Here is a 24696-nt window from a genome sequence, read left to right as displayed (position 1 = left end):
CTTGGAGAAGAATTTTAGTCTTCATGCATTCGGGAGACCTTCGTGGTAGCCTGTATCTCTCAAACGCGGCATACCTTACTTCGTGTGAGGGACCACTGGGATACATTTTCGTCTCCGCGTGCTTTGATTATCTCTATACCAAAGTTTACTTTTCTTGTGGTAGCTATCGAGTTTGAAGTACTTATATCTTGCTATCACTTGTGTTACATATATCTTGTGCATATCTTGCTTAACCTACGTTGTTGTTGTTACGCCTAGTTGAGCCTAGCTTATTTTGTGCTTCTAAAATAAACTTAATTTAGTTTAATTTCGCATTCTTACAACCCAAATCTGTAATTATTTTTAAAACGCCTATTCACCCTTATCTAGGGGACATCTCGTCCTTTCACCTCTATCTATATATCTTAGCATTGAATTACTTGGATTTATTTGCTTTGTGATGAACTCGGTTCTACTGGCTTGTTGTGAAACATATTGGTTATCTAGGTGGTAAATACTATGTTATCCATACGTGTAGTATGATCCCTATCTTATGTCAGTCTTACTTTAGTCTTGTTATGCAGAAACTCAATTCGGTTCCCGGGTGCGTATGATTTCTCTACCATAAAAATATATTTTCAAATGTTAAAAAAATTTGACAAAAAAATTTACATGTACATCTCCATAATATATGTGTATTCGTCAAGTTTCACGAAAAATGATATTTTTTGTAGTGTAAGCGAAAAAGAGAAAATTTATCTTGTGACAAGTGTTTGTTTCAGCACCGAATTTTGTCTTTTTTACACACGTCACATGACATGTCGATTTTTCATGAAACGACTTTGTGAGCGTGTAGCACATGAAGATGTACGTGCGAAATTTTTGTTTCAATTTTTTTAACATTTTAAACTATGTCTAACATGTATTTCAAAATAAAAGGAGCATACGCTCTCATGTGCCAAAACATCATTCCCTTTTGTTATGTCTTTATCTTGTGCAAATTTTTTATACTCTTGTTTACCTAGTTTATCTTGCACTTGTTGTTGGTGAATAAAATATAGGAGGGGTGTTGATCCTAGGTGGGGGCATTGTATTCAAGAGAGTGGATTTGGTGACCGGGTGTATACGTGAGCACGCCCTAGCTGCTGATGGCGTGTAACTCACACGTTCGTTGGGAACCCCAAGAGGAAGGTATGATGCGCACAGTAGCAAGTTTTCCCTTAGAAAGAAACCAAGGTTTATCGAACCAGGAGGAGCCAAGAAGCACGTTGAAGGTTGATGGCGGCGGGATGTAGTGCGGCGCAACACCAGAGATTCCGGCGCCAACGTGGAACCTGCACAACACAACCAAAGTACTTTGCCCCAACGAAACAGTGAGGTTGTCAATTGATACGTCTCCGACGTATCGATAATTTCTTATGTTCCATGCCACATTATTGATGTTATCTACATGTTTTATGCACACTTTATGTCATATTCGTGCATTTTCTGGAACTAACCTATTAACAAGATGCCGAAGTGCCGATTCTTTGTTTCTGCTGTTTTTGGTTTCAGAAATCCTAGTAAGGAAATATTCTCGGAATTGGACGAAATCAACGCCCGGGGTCCTATTTTGCCACGAAGCTTCCGGAAGTCCGAAGAGGAGACGAAGTGGGGCCACGAGGGGCCACACCCTAGGGCGGCGCGGCCCCCCTTGGCCGCGCGGCCCTGTGGTGTGGGGCCCTCGTGCGCCTCTGACCTGCCCTTCCGCCTACTTAAAGCCTCAGTTGCGAAACCCCCGATCACGAGAGCCACGATACGGAAAACCTTCCCGGAGAGACGCCGCCGCCGCCGATCCCATCTCGGGGGATCCAGGAGATCGCCTCCGGCACCTGCCGGAGAGGGAATCATCTCCGGAGGACTCTACGCCGCCATGGTCGCCTCGGAGTGATGAGTGAGTAGTCTACCCACTGGACTATGGGTCCATAGCAGTAGCTAGATGGTTGTCTTCTCCCCATTGTGCTTCATTGTCGGATCTTGTGAGCTGCCTAACATGATCAAGATCATCTATCTGTAATTCTATATGTTGCGTTTGTTGGGATCCGATGAATAGAGAATACTTGTTATGTTGATTATCAAAGTTATGTCTATGTGTTGTTTATGATCTTGCATGCTCTCCGTTACTAGTAGATGCTCTGGCCAAGTAGATGCTTGTAACTCCAAGAGGGAGTATTTATGCTAGATAGTGGGTTCATGCCTCAATTGATATCTGGGACGATGTGAGAAAGTTCTAAGGTTGTGGATGTCTTGTTGCCACTAGGGATAAAATATTAGTGCTATGTTCAAGGATGTAGTTACTAGTTACATTACGCGCAATACTTAATGCAATTGTCTGTTGTTAGCAACTTAATACGGAGGGTTCGGATGATAACTTTGAAGGTGGACTTTTTAGGCATAGATGCATCTTTGGATGGCGGTCTATGTACTTTGTCGTAATGCCCAATTAAATCTCACCATACTCATCATAATATGTATGTGCATGGTCATGCCCTCTTTATTTGTCAATTGCCCAAGCGTAATTTGTTCACCCAACATCTTGTTTATCTTATGGGAGAGACACCTCTAGTGAACTGTGGACCCCGGTCCAATTCTCTATACTGAAATACAATCTACTGCAATACTTGTTCTACTGTTTTCTGCAAACAATCATCTTCCACACGGTTAATCCTTTGTTACAGCAAGCCGGTGAGATTGACAACCTCACTGTTTCGTTGGGGCAAAGTACTTTGGTTGTGTTGTGCAGGTTCCACGTTGGCGCCGGAATCCCTGGTGTTGCGCCGCACTACATCCCGCCGCCATCAACCTTCAACGTGCTTCTTGGCTCCTCCTGGTTCGATAAACTTTGGTTTCTTTCTGAGGGAAAACTTGCTGCTGTGCGCATCATACCTTCCTCTTGGGGTTCCCAACGAACGTGTGAGTTACACGCCATCATCAATCTCACCGGCTTGCTGTAACAAAGGATTAACCGTATTGTGTGGAAGATGATTGTTTGCAGAAAACAGTAGAACAATATTGCAGTAGATTGTATTTCAGTATAGAGAATTGGACCGGGGTCCACAGTTCACTAGAGGTGTCTCTCCCATAAGATAAACAGCATGTTGGGTGAACAAATTACAGTTGGGCAATTGACAAATAAAGAGGGCATGACCATGCACATACATATTATGATGAGTATAGTGAGATTTAATTGGGCATTACGACAAAGTACATAGACCGCCATCCAGCATGCATCTATGTCTAAAAAGTCCACCTTCAGGTTATCATCCGAACCCCCTCCAGTATTAAGTTGCTAACAACAGACAATTGCATTAAGTATTGCGCGTAATGTAATTAGTGTCTACATCCTTGAACATAGCACCAATGTTTTATCCCTAGTGGCAACAGCACATCCATAACCTTAGAGGTTCTTGTCACCCCTCCAGATTCACGGAGACATGAACCCACTATCGAGCATAAATACTCCCTCTTGGAGTTACTAGCATCAACTTGGCCAGAGCATCTACTAATAACGGAGAGCATGCAAGATCATAAACAACACATAGACATAATTTTGATAATCAACATAACAAGTATTCTCTATTCATCGGATCCCAACAAACGCAACATATAGAATTACAGATAGATGATCTTGATCATGTTAGGCAGCTCACAAGATCCGACAATGAAGCACAATGGGGAGAAGACAACCATCTAGCTATTGCTATGGACCCATAGTCCAGGGGTAGACTACTCACTCATCACTCCGGAGGCGACCATGGCGGCGTAGAGTCCTCCGGGAGATGATTCCCCTCTCCGGCAGGGTGCCGGAGGCGATCTCCTGGATCCCCCGAGATGGGATCGGCGGCGGCGGCGTCTCTGGAAGGTTTTCCGTATCGTGGCTCTCGGTACTGGGGGTTTCGCGACTGTAACATCCCAAGTTTCAATAAAATGAACAAGAGAGATGTCAAGAATCCAAAAATCAGGGTTAACAAAAACTTTTTCTCACCATATAGGTGTATGCATATTAGATCACCCTCTTAATTATTTTGAGTGTGCAATTGCCATGATGCTTGTTTGTGTGTTATTATCATCCTAAAACCTTAGCCATGACCACTTGATCACCCCTAGCCAAATAAAATGGAAATATAAAAGAATTTCCAAAAATCCATTTTACTCTCACATAAGGCCTATGCCATTTTTGCAAATACTTAACCTAGCCCACTTTGGCTTGCACCATTGTGTGTAAATGGTTACTAAACACTTTTAAACACTTTTGGAAGTGAAGAAACTCAACTCAAACCAAAATCAAACTCAAATTCCAAGTCACATGAAATATGGTCACTTGTGCCATTTTTAGTCTGATGCTCACTTTGAGCCCCTGGCTTTTGAGTTTTCACTTCTACCCTGGACCTTTTCTTTACACCTCATCCAAGACAACATCAAGCACTACAACTTTGCCCAAAACCACCACCCCAAATTCTTCACCAATTTCAAATGGCAAGCAAGCAAAGTTGGAACTTTCTCACAGATTTAAGATCATATGCAAAATGTGATTTTGCATATCAAAACCATTTTGACCACCACCACCACCAAAATGCTCCTTTTCATTTATGTTTTCAACCCACCAAAAAGAATTTCAAAATTCGAAAATATTTTTCTTGCGGGCATTTACACAAACACTTGGCGGCGGGTAAAAATGCGAGCCCATACTTCATTTTATACTTGGACTTGGTCCAACTTTGACCTCTCTGCAGCCCTGGAGCTTCATCTCACATCCCAGCATCAGTGTCACCACTTGCCATCGCCTCCACTTGCCCAAAGTGACAAGGGCATGACCATGCCGTGGCATGGCATGGCCATCCCATGCCATCTCTTCACCTGGCCACCTCCAGCCTGAACCACCGTGTCCACTAGCCTCTCCTCACTCTCCTGGACACACCCAGCCACAGCCCAAGCAGCGAGGCACCGAGGCGTCGGCACACACGCGCCCAGACGTGCCCAGGCATGCCCATGTCGCGCCCGTGCGCGCATGGCGCACACACTGGACGCCCAGAGCACGACGGTGCCCGGCGTCATCGCGTCACCTCCGCCCTTGCTCTCGGCGCCCGGTCGGCGCGCGACAACTCCAGGAACCGCCAGGACATGGCCGCTGGCCCGCGGGAACGCCGCAGACGACGTAAGCATCCACGGCATCCCGCCATGACCTGCAAGCTCCGGTCAAGCTCGCCGCCGCTGTAGCCCCTCGTTTTCCTCACCGACAAGCGCGTCAGCCTCGCCTGGACGTCGCCAACGCCGCGCGCCCATCACTTGCCCCTTGGAGCCCCTGGAACGACGACGCCGTCGACGACTGCCGCGCCACCCCACGGCCACCCCTCAATGCTATAAAAGGGGGACTCCTCCCACTGATCTGAGCACACCATTCGCCTCCACTCATCACCACACCACTCCTCGCCACTTCAATTCCACCCAATCATCACCGGAGGCCGTCAATTGCAAGGTCGCTGCCGCCGCCGGTACACGGAGTAAGGAGGAGCAGGAGGCCACCCCAGGAAGCGCCGCTGCTACCAGGGGGATCCTCGTCCTCGACAACGTCGCGGCGCACCCCGCCGGCGATCGCCGGAGCCCTCAGGCGCCCTCAGGCCCCCTCTGCGCAGCCGCCGGTGAGTTCCTCGCCGCCGTCGACGACGACGCGCGTGAGCCGTGCGATCGTGCTCTAATCGCACGGCTCACGTTCGCCGTACCGTTTCGCTGGCCAACCCCGCTGACGCGTGGCCCCCACACGTCAGGCGGCCCGCTGCGCTGGACGCAGACTTGGGCCGGCCCGTTTCCTTTTTCCTGTGCAGCCCAGTATTTTCCCGCGCGAGCCCATGGATTCAAATTCAAATTTCCAGAATAACTAGAATATGCAATCTGATGCAAACTTTGAAATTCAATTGTGACAAATCTACTCAGCCAAATTTTACAAACTTTATATTTTTGGAAACCCTATGAAATGGTCTACACTTTGCCACTGACTAGAACCCTAGATCTTTTGTAGAATTAAAATGACAAAATAAACAAGGCAGGGACTTTTCTGTCTTATAATAATTCTTAAAAATCAACCATAAATGCTTTTCAGTTACTTCCACCTCCAATAATTCACATTTCACTTATACTAATTGTTTCTACAAAAATATGCCATGCTTACTTTGGATGATCATAGTTTAGTTGAATTAAGAGCCCTATGGCTATTTTCTAGTCAAAGATATTGCCCAAAACTATTAATAAATCTTATGTGGGATTTTCCTCATTTAAATCTTGTCACCACAATTTCCAAATAAAGTGGAGACTCTGGTTATTTAGGTCCCATAGGAATTGTGGTGATATTAAATCTTGGTTATGCTAGAATTAAATAGTATGAGGTGCTCACCTCATTTAAATCTTTTTTCTCCAAATGCTAAGTGTGAAGAGGTTGACTTGGGTCAACCTAGGTCACATATTATGCATAAGAGAAATTAAATCTTAATAAGATAATGAGAGGAAATTATTTCTCTAAATAATTCAAAGTAACATTTAAGTTAGTATGAGAGGAAATTATTTTTCTGAAACAATAAGAAAAACACATCCACCAACTTAATAGTAAATGGTGATGCTAGTTTAAATGTGTGACCCATGCTTGTGCATTAGTTTAGTAGATTAGTTTGGTGTGATGATTGTGTACCCCGTATTCGTATTTTAGACGCTAGTACCGAGGAGTACCAGGAGGAGGAGGAGGTCTACTTCCAGGAAGAAGAAGACCACTTTGACCAGTTTTCCAACCAAGGCAAGATAATACTCTTGCAAAGTGCAAAGCTCACCTTGAGCAAGGCATTGCCCCATTTATTTCATGCTTATGATCCCATTTCCCAGTTTTTACTTTACAAGCTTTAATTACTTTTGTTTTATCAAAGTACTTTGTGATTTATATTCTACTAGATTAGTATGGAGTTAGTACAAGAGTATCAAACTTAGCCTAGAAGCAAATACTTAGCACCCTCACACATAGTGGCTAGTGCTAATTCTAATTGACTACTCTAGATGGGAACATGTGTGATGAGTTGATGATGGTGAAAACCTTGGAATGATTAGTCATTTCCATTGAAAGTTTTTGAAGGTGAATATGACACTGAAGTTGACTTGGTGACTTGGGATAAAAACTGATGATTGATTGGATGCGATACCATTCCAATTCTTGAGTACCCCCACAATACGATTATGGGTAGGGCTTAGCTGGAAATTTATGTGTCTTAGTATGGGTTCCCTCACGAACACACATCATAGGGGTTATGCTTGAGGCTGCCTCCGTTGTTGAGAAATGATGTGAATTGAAGGTGAATTGTACGGCCAAGCCTGTGCGGTTCCGGGTTAACGGTTGGTTTTCACCGGAGGCCAAGCTCATGGGGAGAGGTGCCTATACTAGGGTGTGTAAGTGAAAGGTTAATGGTTGATGATCCGCGTACTGAGTTACGATTATTCAGGGTTTTACCCCTGACGGATGTAATCAAATGTTGTGGCACAAGTGTGCGACCTCTGCAGAGTGTAGAACTATTCGAATAGCCGCGTCCGCGGATATGGACAATTGGAAAGGCCATTCTGTTTCCGTCATCAGAATTTATATGTTTTTGAACTGAAATTTGAAAAGTGACTTTGACTTTGAATCACAACAGAGTTGTGGGAATGACACTAATATTCCCACTTGAGTTAGTTAGCACTTGAGGAGTTGTTTACAAAAGTGTTTATGAAATAAAATTGGCTTTATGCAAATAAACTTAGAGCTTAGAACACCTTTATGACAATGCTAGTACTTACTTTAGTATTAGTTTGCGAGTACTTAAAGTACTCACGGCTTTGTCCCTGGCTATTCAAATGGCCAGAATATGAAGCCGAGCAGCGATCTGAGGAGGACGATCAGCAGGACGTCTACCACAACTAGGAGCTTCTAACGTCAAGCGTTGGCCTGTGGACTAGAGAGTCCTTGTATCTTACGCTTCCGCTATGAACTTGTGTTTGTTCATTGATCAGTAGATCAACTATTTGTGTAATATGGATCATGTGATTCCAAGTTGTAAGACATTATGGTTTGTAATGAATAATGACTGTGATACTTAACTATTATGCCTCGCAACAACAATTTCCTGGGATTGCGATGTATGACATAATAGGCATCCGGACTTAAAAATCCGGGTGTTGACAAGTTGGTATCAGAGCCATTGTTTGACCTTAGGAGACCCTAGTTAGAAATGGACGTTCTGAAAAATTGAGTTTCAAAAAGAAATGAAGTATTTCTAAAAATTTTTAATCTTTGTCTTCTCCTTGAGCTCTTTGGAAAAACAAGAAGTCATGCTCTTCCTTAGAAATATAACTAAAATTTTGCCACACTTGTTCACTTCTCTAACTTAATCCTTTACTTCACTTTCAGATGGAGCCCGTGAACACGAAGTTTTACCAGCTTGGGAATGGGGGAAGCTTGATCTTCGAGCACGACCTCAACGCCCTGTCCGACCACCTTGGTCGCCCGCACCCGGAGTTCCACGGATCGCAGATCGCGAACCAGCCGGGAGGCGAGTTGCGGTGGATCATCACCGCTGACTTGAGGGGCAAGATGGAGCCTCCCACTTACGAGAGGATCCTCTTCTCCTTCATGGAGAGCAAGCGGCTGGACGGACTTGCTCGCGGCCTTCGGGAGGGACTCGCACGCTTGTGCGGGATGAGCGAGGAGGCACTCCGGCACCCTCGCTTTTCTCACCTTGCGAGGCGTAACTCATTGGAGAACCCATGGACATGTCATCGCACCCGCAGCTGAAGCACCACGTGGAGCATCTCGACTTCATCTTTGTACCACACGCAGCAGGATCTCGACCACTCCCGTGAGTACGCCAACCAGACTCACGCCCGCATCATCGAGCAAGGCGGCGCATCAAGATGCTCGCCAAGGACCGCGAGGACTCTCCGCCAGCAGCGCGCGAAGAAGGATGCCACCATCGACCGCCTCCGCGCGAAGATCGCAGCACTTGAGGCCCTTGTCAAGGCCCGGAGGAGCGGATGAAGAAGATGGAGGAAGATGGAGAAGATATTCGGGGAGGAAGCAACTACGAGTGACGACGACGACTTCGAGGAGGATGAGAACACCGAGGGGGAAGACTACGACTTCCTGGACGACGAGGATGATGACCACACCCCCATCGATGTTGATGAGGAGGAAGAGTAGTTCACTTATGCACTATCGTAGGTGTGAGTTGTATCCCGCCCCATGTATCGTAGTTTGGAGAAGAAGGGTTCTTAAAACCCTTAGTGTGTTAGCTTGTAATGTGTGTTGTTTGCTATGAATGAATGTATGTTTGTGTCATCATGAAAAGACTTCAAGTTTTAAACTTGTGAACTCAACCACAAAACAAGCCATAGAAATTTCCCTCTTTTCTCATGATCAATCTCAATACTCGAGATGGCCCCTCCAACTCGCAACACGAACCAAGATGCTATGATGCGAGATGTTGCAAGTTATCTTTGGAAGATAGAGAAGCGAAAGAGCTGAAAGGCAAGCCAACATTGCAGCACTCCAACAGCTTGTCAACAACAATCAAGGCCACCATGATCATCCGGGATCTAAGCTCAAGAACTTCCGAGAATACCAACCCGCCGAGTTTTCAGCAAGGCGAGGAACCACTTGATGCGAGATGATTGGCTCCAAACTATGGAGAACAATCTAGAAGTAGCTGGAGTGGAAGAGAATGAGAAAGTCTTGTTTGCCACGCACTACTTAGCAGGACCGACAAGAGCTTGGTGGACAAGCACCCGTGCCATGAACGCAGGGGACAGTTCATGACTTGGACTGATTTCAAGCTCAAGTTCAGCAAGTACCATGTGCCCCCGGGTGCGATAAAGAAGATGAGAGATGAATTCCGTGAAGCGAAGCAAGGCCGGATGTCCGTGGTGGAATACCGCGACAAGTTTCTCACACTTGTCAAGGTACGCCCGGATGAGACCGACACTGCGAGAAGAGGAAGGAAAGGTTCTGAACGGTGCATGATGAGATGCGGCTGTGTTGATCAACATCCCCTTTGCCGACCTCGAAGCCCTTGTGGACTCCGCCATCCAGATGGAAGGCAAAGCGCACCAAGCCAGCGAGAACCGCAAGCGCCGCATGATGAATCGAGTGGGCCCAGCAATGCCCCAAGGTACCGCCCCAACTCGGGCGGAGGTTTGGAACCAACAAGCCCAATGCACGAGATGTCACGTCCGGTTTATCGAGAACCGGAGTGGAGAAACCCCGAGGCCAGGAGGCCACCACAACAACGACAACTACAACACCAACAACAACTTCAACCGCGCTCCGCCAAGAGCCCCCAACAACAACAATAGCAACAACAACTCCAACACCGCACCAAGGACCGGAGCAATGCCATCCCCGTCGCGAACAAGCAAGACAAGACCACCATCACTTGCTATGAGTGTGGTGTAGTGGGGCATTACTCCAATGAGTGTCCCAAGAGGCTCGCCAAGCTCGCGAGCAACCCCGCACCACCAGCTCGGCTGACAACGCCGTGTCTCCACCGGCAAGAAGTTCGCCCCCAACAACCCGAACAACCGCGGAGGTCGCCTCTACCACATGAATCCGAGGAAGCCCGGGAAGCACTGACGTGGTGCTGGGTATGTTCTCTGTTAACTCAATACCGGCAAGAGTGTTGTTTGATTACGGAGCATCGCATTCGTTTGTTACGAAGATTTTGTATGCACTAGTAAGATTCAACCGATCGGCTTGAAACATGTCATGGTAGTTCAAATACCTGGATCAACAACTAAAGCTAGAAAATTTTGCAAAGATGTACCCATCAGAATCCATGAAATAGACTTTTATGCAAACTTGATTGTTACGGGAACAAAAGGATTGGAAGTAGTCCTGGGTATGGGTGGATGGCGAAACATCATGGATTGATAGACTGCGCCAAGAAGGCCATCACCATGACAAGTAGCCAGGAATAATAATAGAACACTTATCCGAAAAACTACCCAGAAAATTTACCCGCAACCAAAGTGTAGCCAAGCCAACTCTGGATCAAATCGGGGTCGTCTGTCGATACCCCGATGTGTTTCCGGATGATCTACCCGGTATGCCCCCGGACCGGGATATCGAGTTTATCATCGAGTTAATCCACGGAACAGGACCTATAGCCTGAGAGAGCCTACGGCATGAACCCCTTGAAGCTGATAGAAGCGAAGAAGCAAGCTGGATGATATGCTTGTACAAAGGTCTGATTCGACCAAGTGCGTCGCCTTGGAGATCACCGATTTTGTTTGTGGATAAAAAGGACGGTGCCACTCGTTTGGTTACGGATTATCGTAAGCTTAACGATGTCACCATCAAGAACAAATATCCCTTGCCAAAGATAGAAGATCTGTTTGACCCGGTGACGGTGCCCAAGTATTCTCAAAGATTGATGCGAGGACGGGATACCATCAGCGAAGATCCGAGCAACGAGATATTCCAAAGGCTGCCTTTACCACGGATATGGATTTGTATGAGTACAATGTCATGTCCTTTGGGTGACCAATGCCCGCTTATTTCATGAACCTCATGAATAAGATCTTTATGGAATTCCTGGATAAGTTTGTCGTTGTCTTCATCGACGACATCCTTATCTACTCCAAATCGAGAAGAAGAACATGAGCAACATTTGGAAGTGGTTCTAGAAACCCTTAGGCAACATCGGTTGTACGCCAAGTTTAGCAAATGTGAGTTTTGGTTAAGAGAAGTGGGATTCTGGGACACATCTTGTCCGCGGGAGGAATTCTTTGTAGATCCCGCAAAAATCAAAGCTGTTGAGGAATGGAAGGCCCCAACCACCCGGACGGAAGTCCGAGCATTTCTAGGATTGGCGGGATATTACCGCCGATTCGTTGAAGGATTTTCAAGCATCGCAAGGCCAATGACTCAAGCTATTTGAAGAAGGACCGGAAATTTGACTGGAATGACAAATGTGAACAAAGCTTTCAGCTACTCAAGCTCAGATTAACCACAGCCCCAATTTTGATCATGCCCGATGTCACCAAGCCATTTGATGTCTATTGTGATGCATCCAAGACTGGACTTGGATGTGTGTTGATGCAAGAAGGCAAAGTGATATCTTACCTATCAAGGCAACTGAAGCAACATGAACAGAACTATCCAACCCATGACTTGGAGTTAGCAGCCGTAGTGTTAGCCCTGAAGGTTTGGCGTCATTACCTCATGGGTAATCGATGCGAGATATACTCCGATCACAAGAGCCTGAAGTACATTTTCACCCAGAAAGAGCTGAACATGAGACAGCGCAGATGGATAGAACTAATCAAGGATTACGACATGGAAATTCACTACCACCCCGGCAAAGCCAATGTGGTAGCGGATGCCTTGAGCAGACTGCCGTGTCAGTTGAACTCCATGATCGCAATAGAGCAACCAAGCCTGTACCAAGAGTTTGAACAATTCAGACTAGAGCTAGTGAGCGAAGGATTCCTCGCCAGCATTGAACTCCAACCCACTTTGATGAGCCAGATAAAGGAAGCCCAGAAGGGAAATGCCAGCATTGACGGAATAAAGAGTCAAATAGCTGCAGGAAAGGCACCAGGATTCACCATAGACGAAGCCGGAGTTCTTTGGTACAAAGAACGTCTCTGCGTACCATCGGACTCTGACTTGAAGCAAGTCATTCTGCAAGAAGCCCATGACACCCTCTACTCAATCCACCCCGGAGGAACCAAGATGTACCAAGACCTGAAGGAACAATTCTGGTGGCACGGAATGAAGCGAGAGATAGGAAGCTACATCGCCAAGTGTGATATCTGTCAGCGAGTCAAAGCAGAACATCAACGACCCGCAGGACTGTTGCAACCTTTGCAGATTCCTGAGTGGAAATGGGATTCTGTCGGTATGGACTTTATCACAGGATTGCCCAAATCTAGCAGAGGAAATGACTCCATTTGGGTAGTCATTGATAGGTTGACCAAGGTTGCACATTTCATCCCTGTCAAGACCACATACCAAGGCCCAAAGCTAGCTGAGTTATACATATCCAGAATAGTCAGTTTGCACGGAACCCCGAAGTCAATTGTGTCAGATAGAGGATCACAATTCACCTCAAGATTCTGGCAGAAAGTACATGAAGGACTAGGAACCCGTCTGAATTTCAGCACAGCATACCACCCACAGACTGACGGACAGACTGAGAGAGTCAACCAGATCCTAGAAGATATGTTGAGAGCCTGTGTGCTAGAGTACGGATCCAAATGGGAAGACTGCCTACCATATGCAGAATTCTCCTACAACAATAGCTATCAAGCCAGCTTACAGATGGCCCCCTTTGAAGCCCTGTACGGAAGGAAATGCCGTACCCCTCTGAACTGGTCGGAAGTCGGAGATAGTCAAGTCTTCGGCCCCGATGTTCTCCGCGAAGCCGAAGAAAAGGTGCACAAGATCCGCGAGTACCTCAAGACCGCCCAGTCCAGACAGAAGAGCTACGCCGACAGGAGACGCCGAGAGATGACGTTCGAGATCGGAGATTTTGTGTATCTCAAAGTCTCACCCCTCAAAGGAATGCAGAGATTCCAACTCAAGGGAAAGCTCGCCCCCAGATATGTCGGACCATTCAAGATTCTAGATCGCCGAGGAGAAGTCTCATATCAGTTGGAACTACCGGAAGAGATGTCCGCCGTACACAATGTGTTTCACATCTCACTGCTTCGGAAGTGCCTAGAAGTGCCGGAAAAGACTGAAGTATTCAAGAACATCGACCACAGAGCCATTGATATCAACAAGGACCTAACCTACCGCGAAGTGCCTATTCGCATCCTTGAAGAAGCATTCAGGACCACCCGCACCAGAAGTATCAAGTTCCTGAAGATACAATGGAGTAACCACACCGAAGAAGAAGCAACTTGGGAACGCGAGGAAGATATGAAGAAGGAATACCCAAATCTCTTTAGTACCTAGTTTTCTCTAGATCTCGGGACGAGATCTTTTGTAAGGGGGAAGGGTTTGTAACATCCCAAGTTTCAATAAAATGAACAAGAGAGATGTCAAGAATCCAAAAATCAGGGTTAACAAAAACTTTTTCTCACCATATAGGTGTATGCATATTAGATCACCCTCTTAATTATTTTGAGTGTGCAATTGCCATGATGCTTGTTTGTGTGTTATTATCATCCTAAAACCTTAGCCATGACCACTTGATCACCCCTAGCCAAATAAAATGGAAATATAAAAGAATTTCCAAAAATCCATTTTACTCTCACATAAGGCCTATGCCATTTTTGCAAATACTTAACCTAGCCCACTTTGGCTTGCACCATTGTGTGTAAATGGTTACTAAACACTTTTAAACACTTTTGGAAGTGAAGAAACTCAACTCAAACCAAAATCAAACTCAAATTCCAAGTCACATGAAATATGGTCACTTGTGCCATTTTTAGTCTGATGCTCACTTTGAGCCCCTGGCTTTTGAGTTTTCACTTCTACCCTGGACCTTTTCTTTACACCTCATCCAAGACAACATCAAGCACTACAACTTTGCCCAAAACCACCACCCCAAATTCTTCACCAATTTCAAATGGCAAGCAAGCAAAGTTGGAACTTTCTCACAGATTTAAGATCATATGCAAAATGTGATTTTGCATATCAAAACCATTTTGACCACCACCACCACCAAAATGCTCCTTTTCATTTATGTTTTCAACCCACCAAAAAGAATTTCAAAATTCGAAAATATTTTTCTTGCGGGCATTTACACAAACACTTGGCAGGCAGGGTAAAAATCTGAGCCCATACTTCATTTTATACTTGGACTTGGTCCAACTTTGACCTCTCTGCAGCCCTGGAGCTTCATCTCACATCCCAGCATCAGTGTCACCACTTGCCATCGCCTCCACTTGCCCAAAGTGACAAGGGCATGACCATGCCGTGGCATGGCATGGCCATCCCATGCCATCTCTTCACCTGGCCACCTCCAGCCTGAACCACCGTGTCCACTAGCCTCTCCTCACTCTCCTGGACACACCCAGCCACAGCCCCGACGAAAACAGGCACCAGAGACGTCAGCACACACGCGCCCAGACGTGCCCAGGCATGCCCATGTCGCGCCAGTGCGCGCATGGCGCACACACTGGACGCCCAGAGCACGACGGTGCCCGGCGTCATCGCGTCACCTCCGCCCTTGCTCTCAGCGCCAGTCGACGCGCGACAACTCCAGGAACCGCCAGGACATGGCCGCTGGCCCGCGGGAACGCCGCAGACGACGTAAGCATCCACGGCATCCCGCCATGACCTGCAAGCTCCGGTCAAGCTCGCCGCCGCTGTAGCCCCTCGTTTTCCTCACCGACAAGCGCGTCAGCCTCGCCTGGACGTCGCCAACGCCGCGCGCCCATCACTTGCCCCTTGGAGCCCCTGGAACGACGACGCCGTCGACGATCGCGCGCCACCCCACGGCCACCCTCAATGCTATAAAAGGGGGACTCCTCCCAGCGATCCGAGCACACCATTCGCCTCCACTCATCACCACACCACTCCTCGCCACTTCAATTCCACCCAATCATCACCGGAGGCCGTCAATTGCAAGGTCGCTGCCGCCGCCGGTACACGGAGTAAGGAGGAGCAGGAGGCCACCCCAGGAAGCGCCGCTGCTACCAGGGGGATCCTCGTCCTCGACAACGTCGCGGCGCACCCCGCCGGCGATCGCCGGAGCCCTCAGGCGCCCTCCGACCCCCTACTGCAGCCGCCGGTGAGTTCCTCGCCCGCCGTCGACGACGACGCGCGTGAACCGTGCGATCGTGCTCTAATCGCACGGCTCACGTTCGCCGTACCGTTTCGCTGGCCAACCCCCGCTGACGCGTGGCCCCCACACGTCAGGCGGCCCGCTGCGCTGGACGCAGACTTGGGCCGGCCCGTTTCCTTTTTCCTGTGCAGCCCAGTATTTTCCCGCGCGAGCCCATGGATTCAAATTCAAATTTCCAGAATAACTAGAATATGCAATCTGATGCAAACTTTGAAATTCAATTGTGACAAATCTACTCAGCCAAATTTTACAAACTTTATATTTTTGGAAACCCTATGAAATGGTCTACACTTTGCCACTGACTAGAACCCTAGATCTTTTGTAGAATTAAAATGACAAAATAAACAAGGCAGGGACTTTTCTGTCTTATAATAATTCTTAAAAATCAACCATAAATGCTTTTCAGTTACTTCCACCTCCAATAATTCACATTTCACTTATACTAATTGTTTCTACAAAAATATGCCATGCTTACTTTGGATGATCATAGTTTAGTTGAATTAAGAGCCCTATGGCTATTTTCTAGTCAAAGATATTGCCCAAAACTATTAATAAATCTTATGTGGGATTTTCCTCATTTAAATCTTGTCACCACAATTTCCAAATAAAGTGGAGACTCTGGTTATTTAGGTCCCATAGGAATTGTGGTGATATTAAATCTTGGTTATGCTAGAATTAAATAGTATGAGGTGCTCACCTCATTTAAATCTTTTTTCTCCAAATGCTAAGTGTGAAGAGGTTGACTTGGGTCAACCTAGGTCACATATTATGCATAAGAGAAATTAAATCTTAATAAGATAATGAGAGGAAATTATTTCTCTAAATAATTCAAAGTAACATTTAAGTTAGTATGAGAGGAAATTATTTTTCTGAAACAATAAGAAAAACACATCCACCAACTTAATAGTAAATGGTGATGCTAGTTTAAATGTGTGACCCATGCTTGTGCATTAGTTTAGTAGATTAGTTTGGTGTGATGATTGTGTACCCCGTATTCGTATTTTAGACGCTAGTACCGAGGAGTACCAGGAGGAGGAGGAGGTCTACTTCCAGGAAGAAGAAGACCACTTTGACCAGTTTTCCAACCAAGGCAAGATAATACTCTTGCAAAGTGCAAAGCTCACCTTGAGCAAGGCATTGCCCCATTTATTTCATGCTTATGATCCCATTTCCCAGTTTTTACTTTACAAGCTTTAATTACTTTTGTTTTATCAAAGTACTTTGTGATTTATATTCTACTAGATTAGTATGGAGTTAGTACAAGAGTATCAAACTTAGCCTAGAAGCAAATACTTAGCACCCTCACACATAGTGGCTAGTGCTAATTCTAATTGACTACTCTAGATGGGAACATGTGTGATGAGTTGATGATGGTGAAAACCTTGGAATGATTAGTCATTTCCATTGAAAGTTTTTGAAGGTGAATATGACACTGAAGTTGACTTGGTGACTTGGGATAAAAACTGATGATTGATTGGATGCGATACCATTCCAATTCTTGAGTACCCCCACAATACCTGATTATGGGTAGGGCTTAGCTGGAAATTTATGTGTCTTAGTATGGGTTCCCTCTGAACACACATCATAGGGGTTATGCTTGAGGCTGCCTCCGTTGTTGAGAAATGATGTGAATTGAAGGTGAATTGTACGGCCAAGCCCTGTGCTGTTCCGGGTTAACGATTGGTTTTCACCGGGAGGCCAAGCTCATGGGGAGAGGTGCCTATACTAGGGTGTGTAAGTGAAAGGTTAATGGTTGATGATCCGCGTCTTGAGTTACGATTATTCAGGTTTTACCCAGACGGATGTAATCAAATGTTGTGGCACAAGTGTGCGACCTCTGCAGAGTGTAGAACTATTCGAATAGCCGCGTCCGCGGATATGGACAATTGGAAAGGCCATTCTGTTTCCGTCATCAGAATTTATATGTTTTTGAACTGAAATTTGAAAAGTGACTTTGACTTTGAATCACAACAGAGTTGTGGGAATGACACTAATATTCCCACTTGAGTTAGTTAGCACTTGAGGAGTTGTTTACAAAAGTGTTTATGAAATAAAATTGGCTTTATGCAAATAAACTTAGAGCTTAGAACACCTTTATGACAATGCTAGTACTTACTTTAGTATTAGTTTGCGAGTACTTAAAGTACTCACGGCTTTGTCCCTGGCTATTCAAATGGCCAGAATATGAAGCCGAGCAGCAGTACGAGGAGGACGATCAGCAGGACGTCTACCACAACTAGGAGCTTCTAACGTCAAGCGTTGGCCTGTGGACTAGAGAGTCCTTGTATCTTACGCTTCCGCTATGAACTTGTGTTTGTTCATTGATCAGTAGATCAACTATTTGTGTAATATGGATCATGTGATTCCAAGTTGTAAGACATTATGGTTTGTAATGAATAATGACTGTGATACTTAACTATTATGCCTCGCAACAACAATTTCCTGGGATTGCGATGTATGACATAATAGGCATCCGGACTTAAAAATCCGGGTGTTGACAGCGACGGAGGCTTTAAGTAGGCGGAAGGGCAGGTCAGGAGGCGGCACGAGGGCCCCACACCACAGGGCCGCGCGGCCAGGGGGGGCGCGCCGCCCTAGGGTGTGGCCACCTCGTGGCCCCACTTCGTCTCCTCTTCGGACTTCTGGAAGATTCGTGGCAAAATAGGACCCTGGGCGTTGATTTCGTCCAATTCCGAGAATATTTCGTTACTAGGATTTCTGAAACCAAAAACAGCAGAAAACAGCAACTGGCACTTCGGCATCTTGTTAATAGGTTAGTTCCAGAAAATGCACGAATATGACATAAAGTGTGCATAAAACATGTAGATAACATCAATAATGTGGCATGGAACATAAGAAATTATCGATACGTTGGAGACGTATCAGCTGCCGTTGGATCAACCTTGAGATTCATTTTTTGCTAACGGCAACCATACGGCGTTAATCCTTTCTCTCCCACGCTCCCTTACCTTGGTACCCGATGCACTTTATCCCCTCGTTCTTTCTCTGAACCACACTTTTCTGTCGCCCCCTCTCCAGACCACCAAAATTCGCCGCCAGCCACGCTCCGGGACGGGAGGTCGACCGCCGCCAGCCACGCTCCGGGACGGGAGGTCGATCCTTCCTCCACGCCGGCCTGGAGCCCATCGCCGCCAAGCCTCAGGTCACCTCCGCCTAATCCCCTGCTCGTGCTCGCGGGCGACCATGGTGGCGAGGAACTCGCTCTGCGGCTTGACGTCGAAGAGGGAGCCGAAGTAGACGAGCGTGAAGAGGTCCTGGACGGACGAATCTGCGGCGGGGGTCGGGGCCGGGGCGGCGGGGGCGGGGACGGTGGAGAGCTCCTCGGTGAGGGCGGCGGAGAGCGGGGCGCGGAGGCGGTCGAGCTCGTCGATGAGCGTGACGACGATGGGCTTGGAGCGCAGCACCTCCTTCTGCTCCTGGTTGAGGGTCTTGCCGGCGGCGGCGGACTCCTCCATCTGGGCGATGCGGTTCTGCTTCTTACGCAGCGCGGGAGAGGTTGCAGGCAGCAGCGTTGTAGATCTTGAAGCAGCGATCGATTCATCGCAACAAGCACCAACATCGGCAGCACAGCTTCATCGGTCGATTCCACTGGTCCCGGTGGCGTTCTACTCGCCGTGGCTAGCGGCACCGGTTGGGCGGCCATCCGTGTGGCATCAGCGATGCTAAGGAGCTGGAGCCGGAGGTGGCCACTGACGCTGCTCTGGAATAGCGTTGCGGAGGTGGACCTTAAATCCCCTTACTATTTTCTGATTTGTAGATGCGGCATGCTTTTAGCACCGGATTTCTGTGATTTGGCGTCGGGAAGATTTTAATCTTTGTTTGTATAGCAACATCAGCCGTAAAAAGGATTTAATCATATACAAGAGAGAGCATGGAGAGAGATTTTGGGGTTATTTATTTTTGGTTCGTTTGGGAGCCAGAGACAGAGCGCAGGAAGAGTGTGAGAGAGATGAAGGATACCAGAGACACTTTTGTCAGTACCGGGTCAAAGAAAAGCAGAATTCAACAAACAAATAAAAGAGCAGCAGCAGGGCTCTTGAGTCACCTCTTCAGAATGTCCTGATAGCTATAGAGCTAGCAAAATTTCAGCGGCGTTAGTCCACCGTAGAAGCTTATACCTGCACCAGTTCAAATTGAACACGACCCTACAGATAGAGGCTACCAATTCATCTAACGGCAAACCTAACACCGTTCGACACATGTCAGTTTCTCACCGCGTGCTCACGTATACACCCGGTCACCAGGCTTCATCCGTTGTATTCAAATGCAAACTTTAAATGTGCACACATCTAGGGGAGACTATATGTATTTTATTTACCATGTTGATATGCTTATCATAATATATTTGCAAATTTTTGTGTTGTCATCAAACACCAAAAAGGAGGGACTAAAAGAGCATTTTTTTCCTCTAACCATGTTTTGTGTGTTTGTTAACAACACAAATATATTTAACAATGTGATTATGTGTTTTAGAGTATATATATGTTAATCATATCATGGTGATCGACCCCTCAAAAGTGAAAAGACGAAGACAACGCTTGTAGTTTTGGTGACGACCACGATGATAAACACCATGATGATGATGTATATTTTAGGAGTAGTTAGGTTTGATAAAAAAAAATAACAAATCTATATATTTTGTGAGGTGGTATATACCAACCACATAGGCTACGAGGTTACCGTATCGCGAAAACGGCTTGTAACCAAATGTCGGGCGATTAGATGAAACCTAAAATGTAGGCAACCAATCTGCGAGGGCTTGCCTTTTCTTATGATGCCCGAAAGAAATTGTTAACAATCAATAGATGCACAATGTAAATTAGAGGTTGCATTTTAACATATAGCCAAGTTCCCAAGTACAAAGTATCGAAACATGCCCTAGCTAGGTGGCTTCTCCTTTACACACTCTCCAGCGGATTGCCTTGATTATTTCGAAAATGGATTCCACCCGAGTGTGCAGCTCAGTTGTGGAATCTGCACGAAAAGCTTGGCTTTGCGGAATGATAATGAGGCAATGAGTGATGACGAGGCAACGAGTTGATTGGAAATGGAGCAGCAACGGAGATCGACTGTCCAACACCGGCCGAAGCCGTGAGCGTGGTGATTGGCTAGGGGCAACGGAGCGTGGTCTGGGTAGATGATTTGGGTATATTTTGTGACCACGTAGATGGAAAATTCATTGGGAGATGTTAGGAGATATTTGTCGGAAATCTACTTTTGATCTGGGACGTATATGTTGCTGGTATCTGAAATAACATTTTAAAATATCAAATAAAATCTGAACAGAATTTCGCGCCTACATCTTAGCATTCTATATGCAAACCTTAAGTTTCTTCGCGAAAAACCGATATTTTTATATCCTCTGTAAAATAAATAAGGAAATGTCTTTTGAAGCGAAAAGTCGTTTGGCTCCCAAGCTCTAGTGCTCTCGCCCTTTTAAAAAATTTAAAAAAAAATATTAGTTATAAATAATCTGAAGAAAAATAATAATTCTGTAGATTGTCAGTGATACATCTCACAATCATGGAAAATCTTAACCTAAAATTCATTTTTACTTTATGCTAAATAAATAACAAATTCTGACCTATTTTTTGGATTTGAAAATGATTACTCAGATATGCACTTTTATGTTTCTTGTGTAGCCCTTAAAATATAAATTATTTGAAATTGATATCTTTACACGTTTGTGGGATGCATTATTGGCTATATGCAGATTTTTTCAGATTTTTTTAAAACTCAAAAATATAATTTTTAATTTATTTAGAAAACGAGATCACTGATGCTCATGTACACCAAATCCCTATCCCTTTTGAAGAATTTATTTTGAGCCCTTGATTTTGTCTTTTTTACACACACAACACAAAACACACACTGACACAAAAACAATATTGATTTTAAACAATATTGATTTTTCGTGAAACGATTTTGCGAGCATATAGAACATCGAGCTGCACACCTGGCATTTTCTTCCAGACCTTTTTGACATTTTAAAATACGTAGAACACGAACACCCATTTCAAAAAAATCAGGAGCATATGCTCCTGGAGCCAAACCGCCAAGTCTGATATTTGTAGCTTTTTGATGTTTTTGTGTTTCAGCATCGGAAACACAGAGCCACAGACAACAAGTAGGCATCACATTTCGAAACTTATTCCTCAGGATTCTCAACAAAAATACGGAGTACATGAATTTTTTTCTGCAACAGAAGTATACTGTGTTTCATCATGTCCTATAGTACGAGGTTGCACTGCACAAGGTAACTGAGACACTGAGCACATATAAGTATAACATAGCCGGTTCCAAGCACAGCCTTTATTACAACAGTGTTGAAGCTTCAGGTGATCCAAGCAATGTACGCATTGCATCTAGTTGATGCAGAAATAAGATTTAAGAGCTCGCGAGCAGCTTCTTGAGGTCCTTCTGCAGAGATACGCAGAAGTAAGCACTACAAGAACGGGCTTGATGAGATGGAACACATAGTGTGGTGTTGCAGCTTACCTCGATACTGAGCGGGGAGGTGGTCGGCGCGTAGCGGTCCACGACACGCCCCTCCTTGTCAACCAAGAACTTGGAGAAGTTCCACTTGATGTTGTCTCCGAACAGACTGCCTTTGCTGGTCTTCAGGAACTTGTAGATGGGTGCAACATTGTCGCCATTGACATCAACCTAACAGACGACAGAAATTAAGTTAGAACACACTAGCTGCTTGCCTCTTTGATAGATAACTCTAGTATGTCAAGGAAATCAAACAACAAAACCACTTGCTATTTTCACAAGGAAATAAAAGTTAGTTGCTACAACAAAAGATTGTCTGATAACCAGGAGTGAATTCAGAGTATATATCAGAGGCTGCATACAAAATAGAGAACACATCTTGGACTGGATTTCCTCTGTCAAACTAATGATGATGACTGTTCATGGATGCACTCTTAGTGCACACTAAAGCTGATAATCGTTTTTTTTTCAGCTTGAACCAAACACCCACACAAAAAGAAGAAGAAGTATTATGCACAAATTTACCTTGTCAAAAATCGGATACTCGGCCTTGAAGCGGGTGCAAGCAAACTGGACAATCTCCTCATTAGTGCCAGGTTCCTGCCCGCCAAACTGGTTGCATGGGAAAGCAAGGATCTCAAAACCTGTGGTCACATAATTGTCAGCTCATTATCGATCAATGACTCAAAAGTGAAGGTACTAATCCGTATGCAGATAGTCAAAATAGCTAGGCATTCAGTAGTGAAAAAACAAACAAGGTCATATCTTAAGTACTCACCCTGGTCCTTGTACTTCTCGTACAACTGGCTCAGTTCCGTGTAGTTGGAATTGGTCAAGCCACTGCAGTAGTTACAGACAACAACTAGCTTTGTCAATTCAACAAAATGGTCGTCCTGTCAGGACTTACTTACATCACTCAACATGTCGAGATAAGATAGAAAAAGTTGAGGTGTCCAATTACAACTAAGTTACTTGGTGATCAGATAAATTCTCACCATGTACCGATAACTTTGGATTCGTAGAGCAGTACTTAAAATTTTGAGCTCTATGATGATAAGTAAGCTTTACCCAAACTTGTAGATGGTGTTCAAACTGAGTGTGTTCAAATTGCACGGCAACAAAACATAAATTCAGGTCAATTTAAGAGGTACACTACACCACACCAGATGAGAGGGACTAGATAGTATGAGCATCCCACTGACCTCAAACGCTTTAGACAAATTTCTATGTAAGAAGAATTGCATGACACTTCCTAACTAATTTCGCAAAACATGGAAACAATTGCGCACCAAAGATAAACAGCAGATGTGAAGAAGCAGTAGTAATAATTCGTACCACTGGGACGCAACATTGACGATGAGCAGAACCTTCCCCTTGTAGGTGCTGAGGTCAACATCTTTCCCACTTGCATCCTGCAGGCGCAAATTGGGCCGTTCTTAGTGCCACAGTTCACAAAAAAAAAAAAAATGCGCACATGAAAAAATCAACTACACTATTTATTATTGTTTAAAAACTGTACAAGGCCGAATAATAGCGGGGACAGTGATGGGTACATGTACAGGTGCAACTGCAAATACGGGAAATCCGCAGGGGGTTGGGTGCAAAAATCGGATTCAGGCGATGAGGGGCGGGGCAATATGAGAGGCGGGCAAACCTTGACGGTGAAGTCGTGGACGGACGAAGCGGAGGAGGCGGCTGCGGCCATGCTGAAGTGCGCGAATCGGGCGGCGCCCGGGCGGACCAGCGGCGAGGAGGCAGCGGCGAAGGCGCGGGGAAGAGGCGGCGCGGCCGCTGGGATGGCGAGGCGCGGGTGGCTGTGCGGCAGCAGCGCGGAGGAGGCCGGAGAGGCGACGGCGGTTCTGAGGAGGCGGAGGCGGGAGATGAACGGGGCGGGGCGAGAAGGCATCGGGGATCGGAGGCCGGCGTTTTATAGCGGAAAATCGGGGGTACAGGATGACTGCTTCGACTTGCGCTCCTCCCGGCCTAGCCAGAGTGTGAACGGCGTGCCCGTGAGCCAGGTGGGGCTTGCCTCTGGCCACGTTTGACGTCCCGGGTCCGCCACGTATGGACGGAATCAGCGGTCTGGCCGACGCTTGGTGCTCTGCCGGCCGACGCCCGATCGACATTCCACGGTCCACGCTGCATATGCCTACTTCCGGGAACTTCACGGCCTTGGCATCCGCGCTAGGTAGGATGCTACGTACACGAGCGCGTCCAAACTGAAAAGAAGAGTACTCCGACTAAGAGCATCTCTAGCAGAGCACGAAAAAACGCAAACTGAAAAGCGCGAAAAAACAACTTTATTTGAAATGCATATTAAACATATTTCCAAATATTAAAAAAATAAAAACAAAAATGCCTC

The 24696-nt window shown here is 45.9% G+C and overlaps 2 protein-coding genes across 2 annotated transcripts; both read right to left on the bottom strand.

Moving 5' to 3' along the window:
• Positions 1-18982: 18982 nt before the first annotated feature.
• Positions 18983-19322, bottom strand: LOC127310181 (uncharacterized). Its single transcript, XM_051340873.1, has one exon. It carries the CDS (start codon positions 19292-19294, stop codon positions 18983-18985), a length of 312 nt encoding a protein of 103 aa, XP_051196833.1. The 5' UTR covers positions 19295-19322.
• A 2577-nt stretch (positions 19323-21899) lies between these two features.
• LOC127306767 (probable phospholipid hydroperoxide glutathione peroxidase) lies at positions 21900-24314 on the bottom strand. Its single transcript, XM_051337470.2, has 6 exons — positions 23989-24314; positions 23670-23746; positions 23113-23174; positions 22860-22978; positions 22338-22505; positions 21900-22259 (listed from the first exon to the last, which is right to left on the bottom strand). The coding sequence occupies exons 1-6, from the start codon at positions 24238-24240 to the stop codon at positions 22227-22229; spliced, it is 711 nt and encodes a 236-aa protein (XP_051193430.1). The 5' UTR covers positions 24241-24314; the 3' UTR covers positions 21900-22226.
• Between the last annotated feature and the right edge of the window lie 382 nt (positions 24315-24696).

This window comes from Lolium perenne, chromosome 6 (genome assembly GCF_019359855.2).
Source record: "Lolium perenne isolate Kyuss_39 chromosome 6, Kyuss_2.0, whole genome shotgun sequence".
NCBI lineage: Eukaryota > Viridiplantae > Streptophyta > Magnoliopsida > Poales > Poaceae > Lolium > Lolium perenne.
This window is presented reverse-complemented; position numbering and strand designations above follow the sequence as displayed.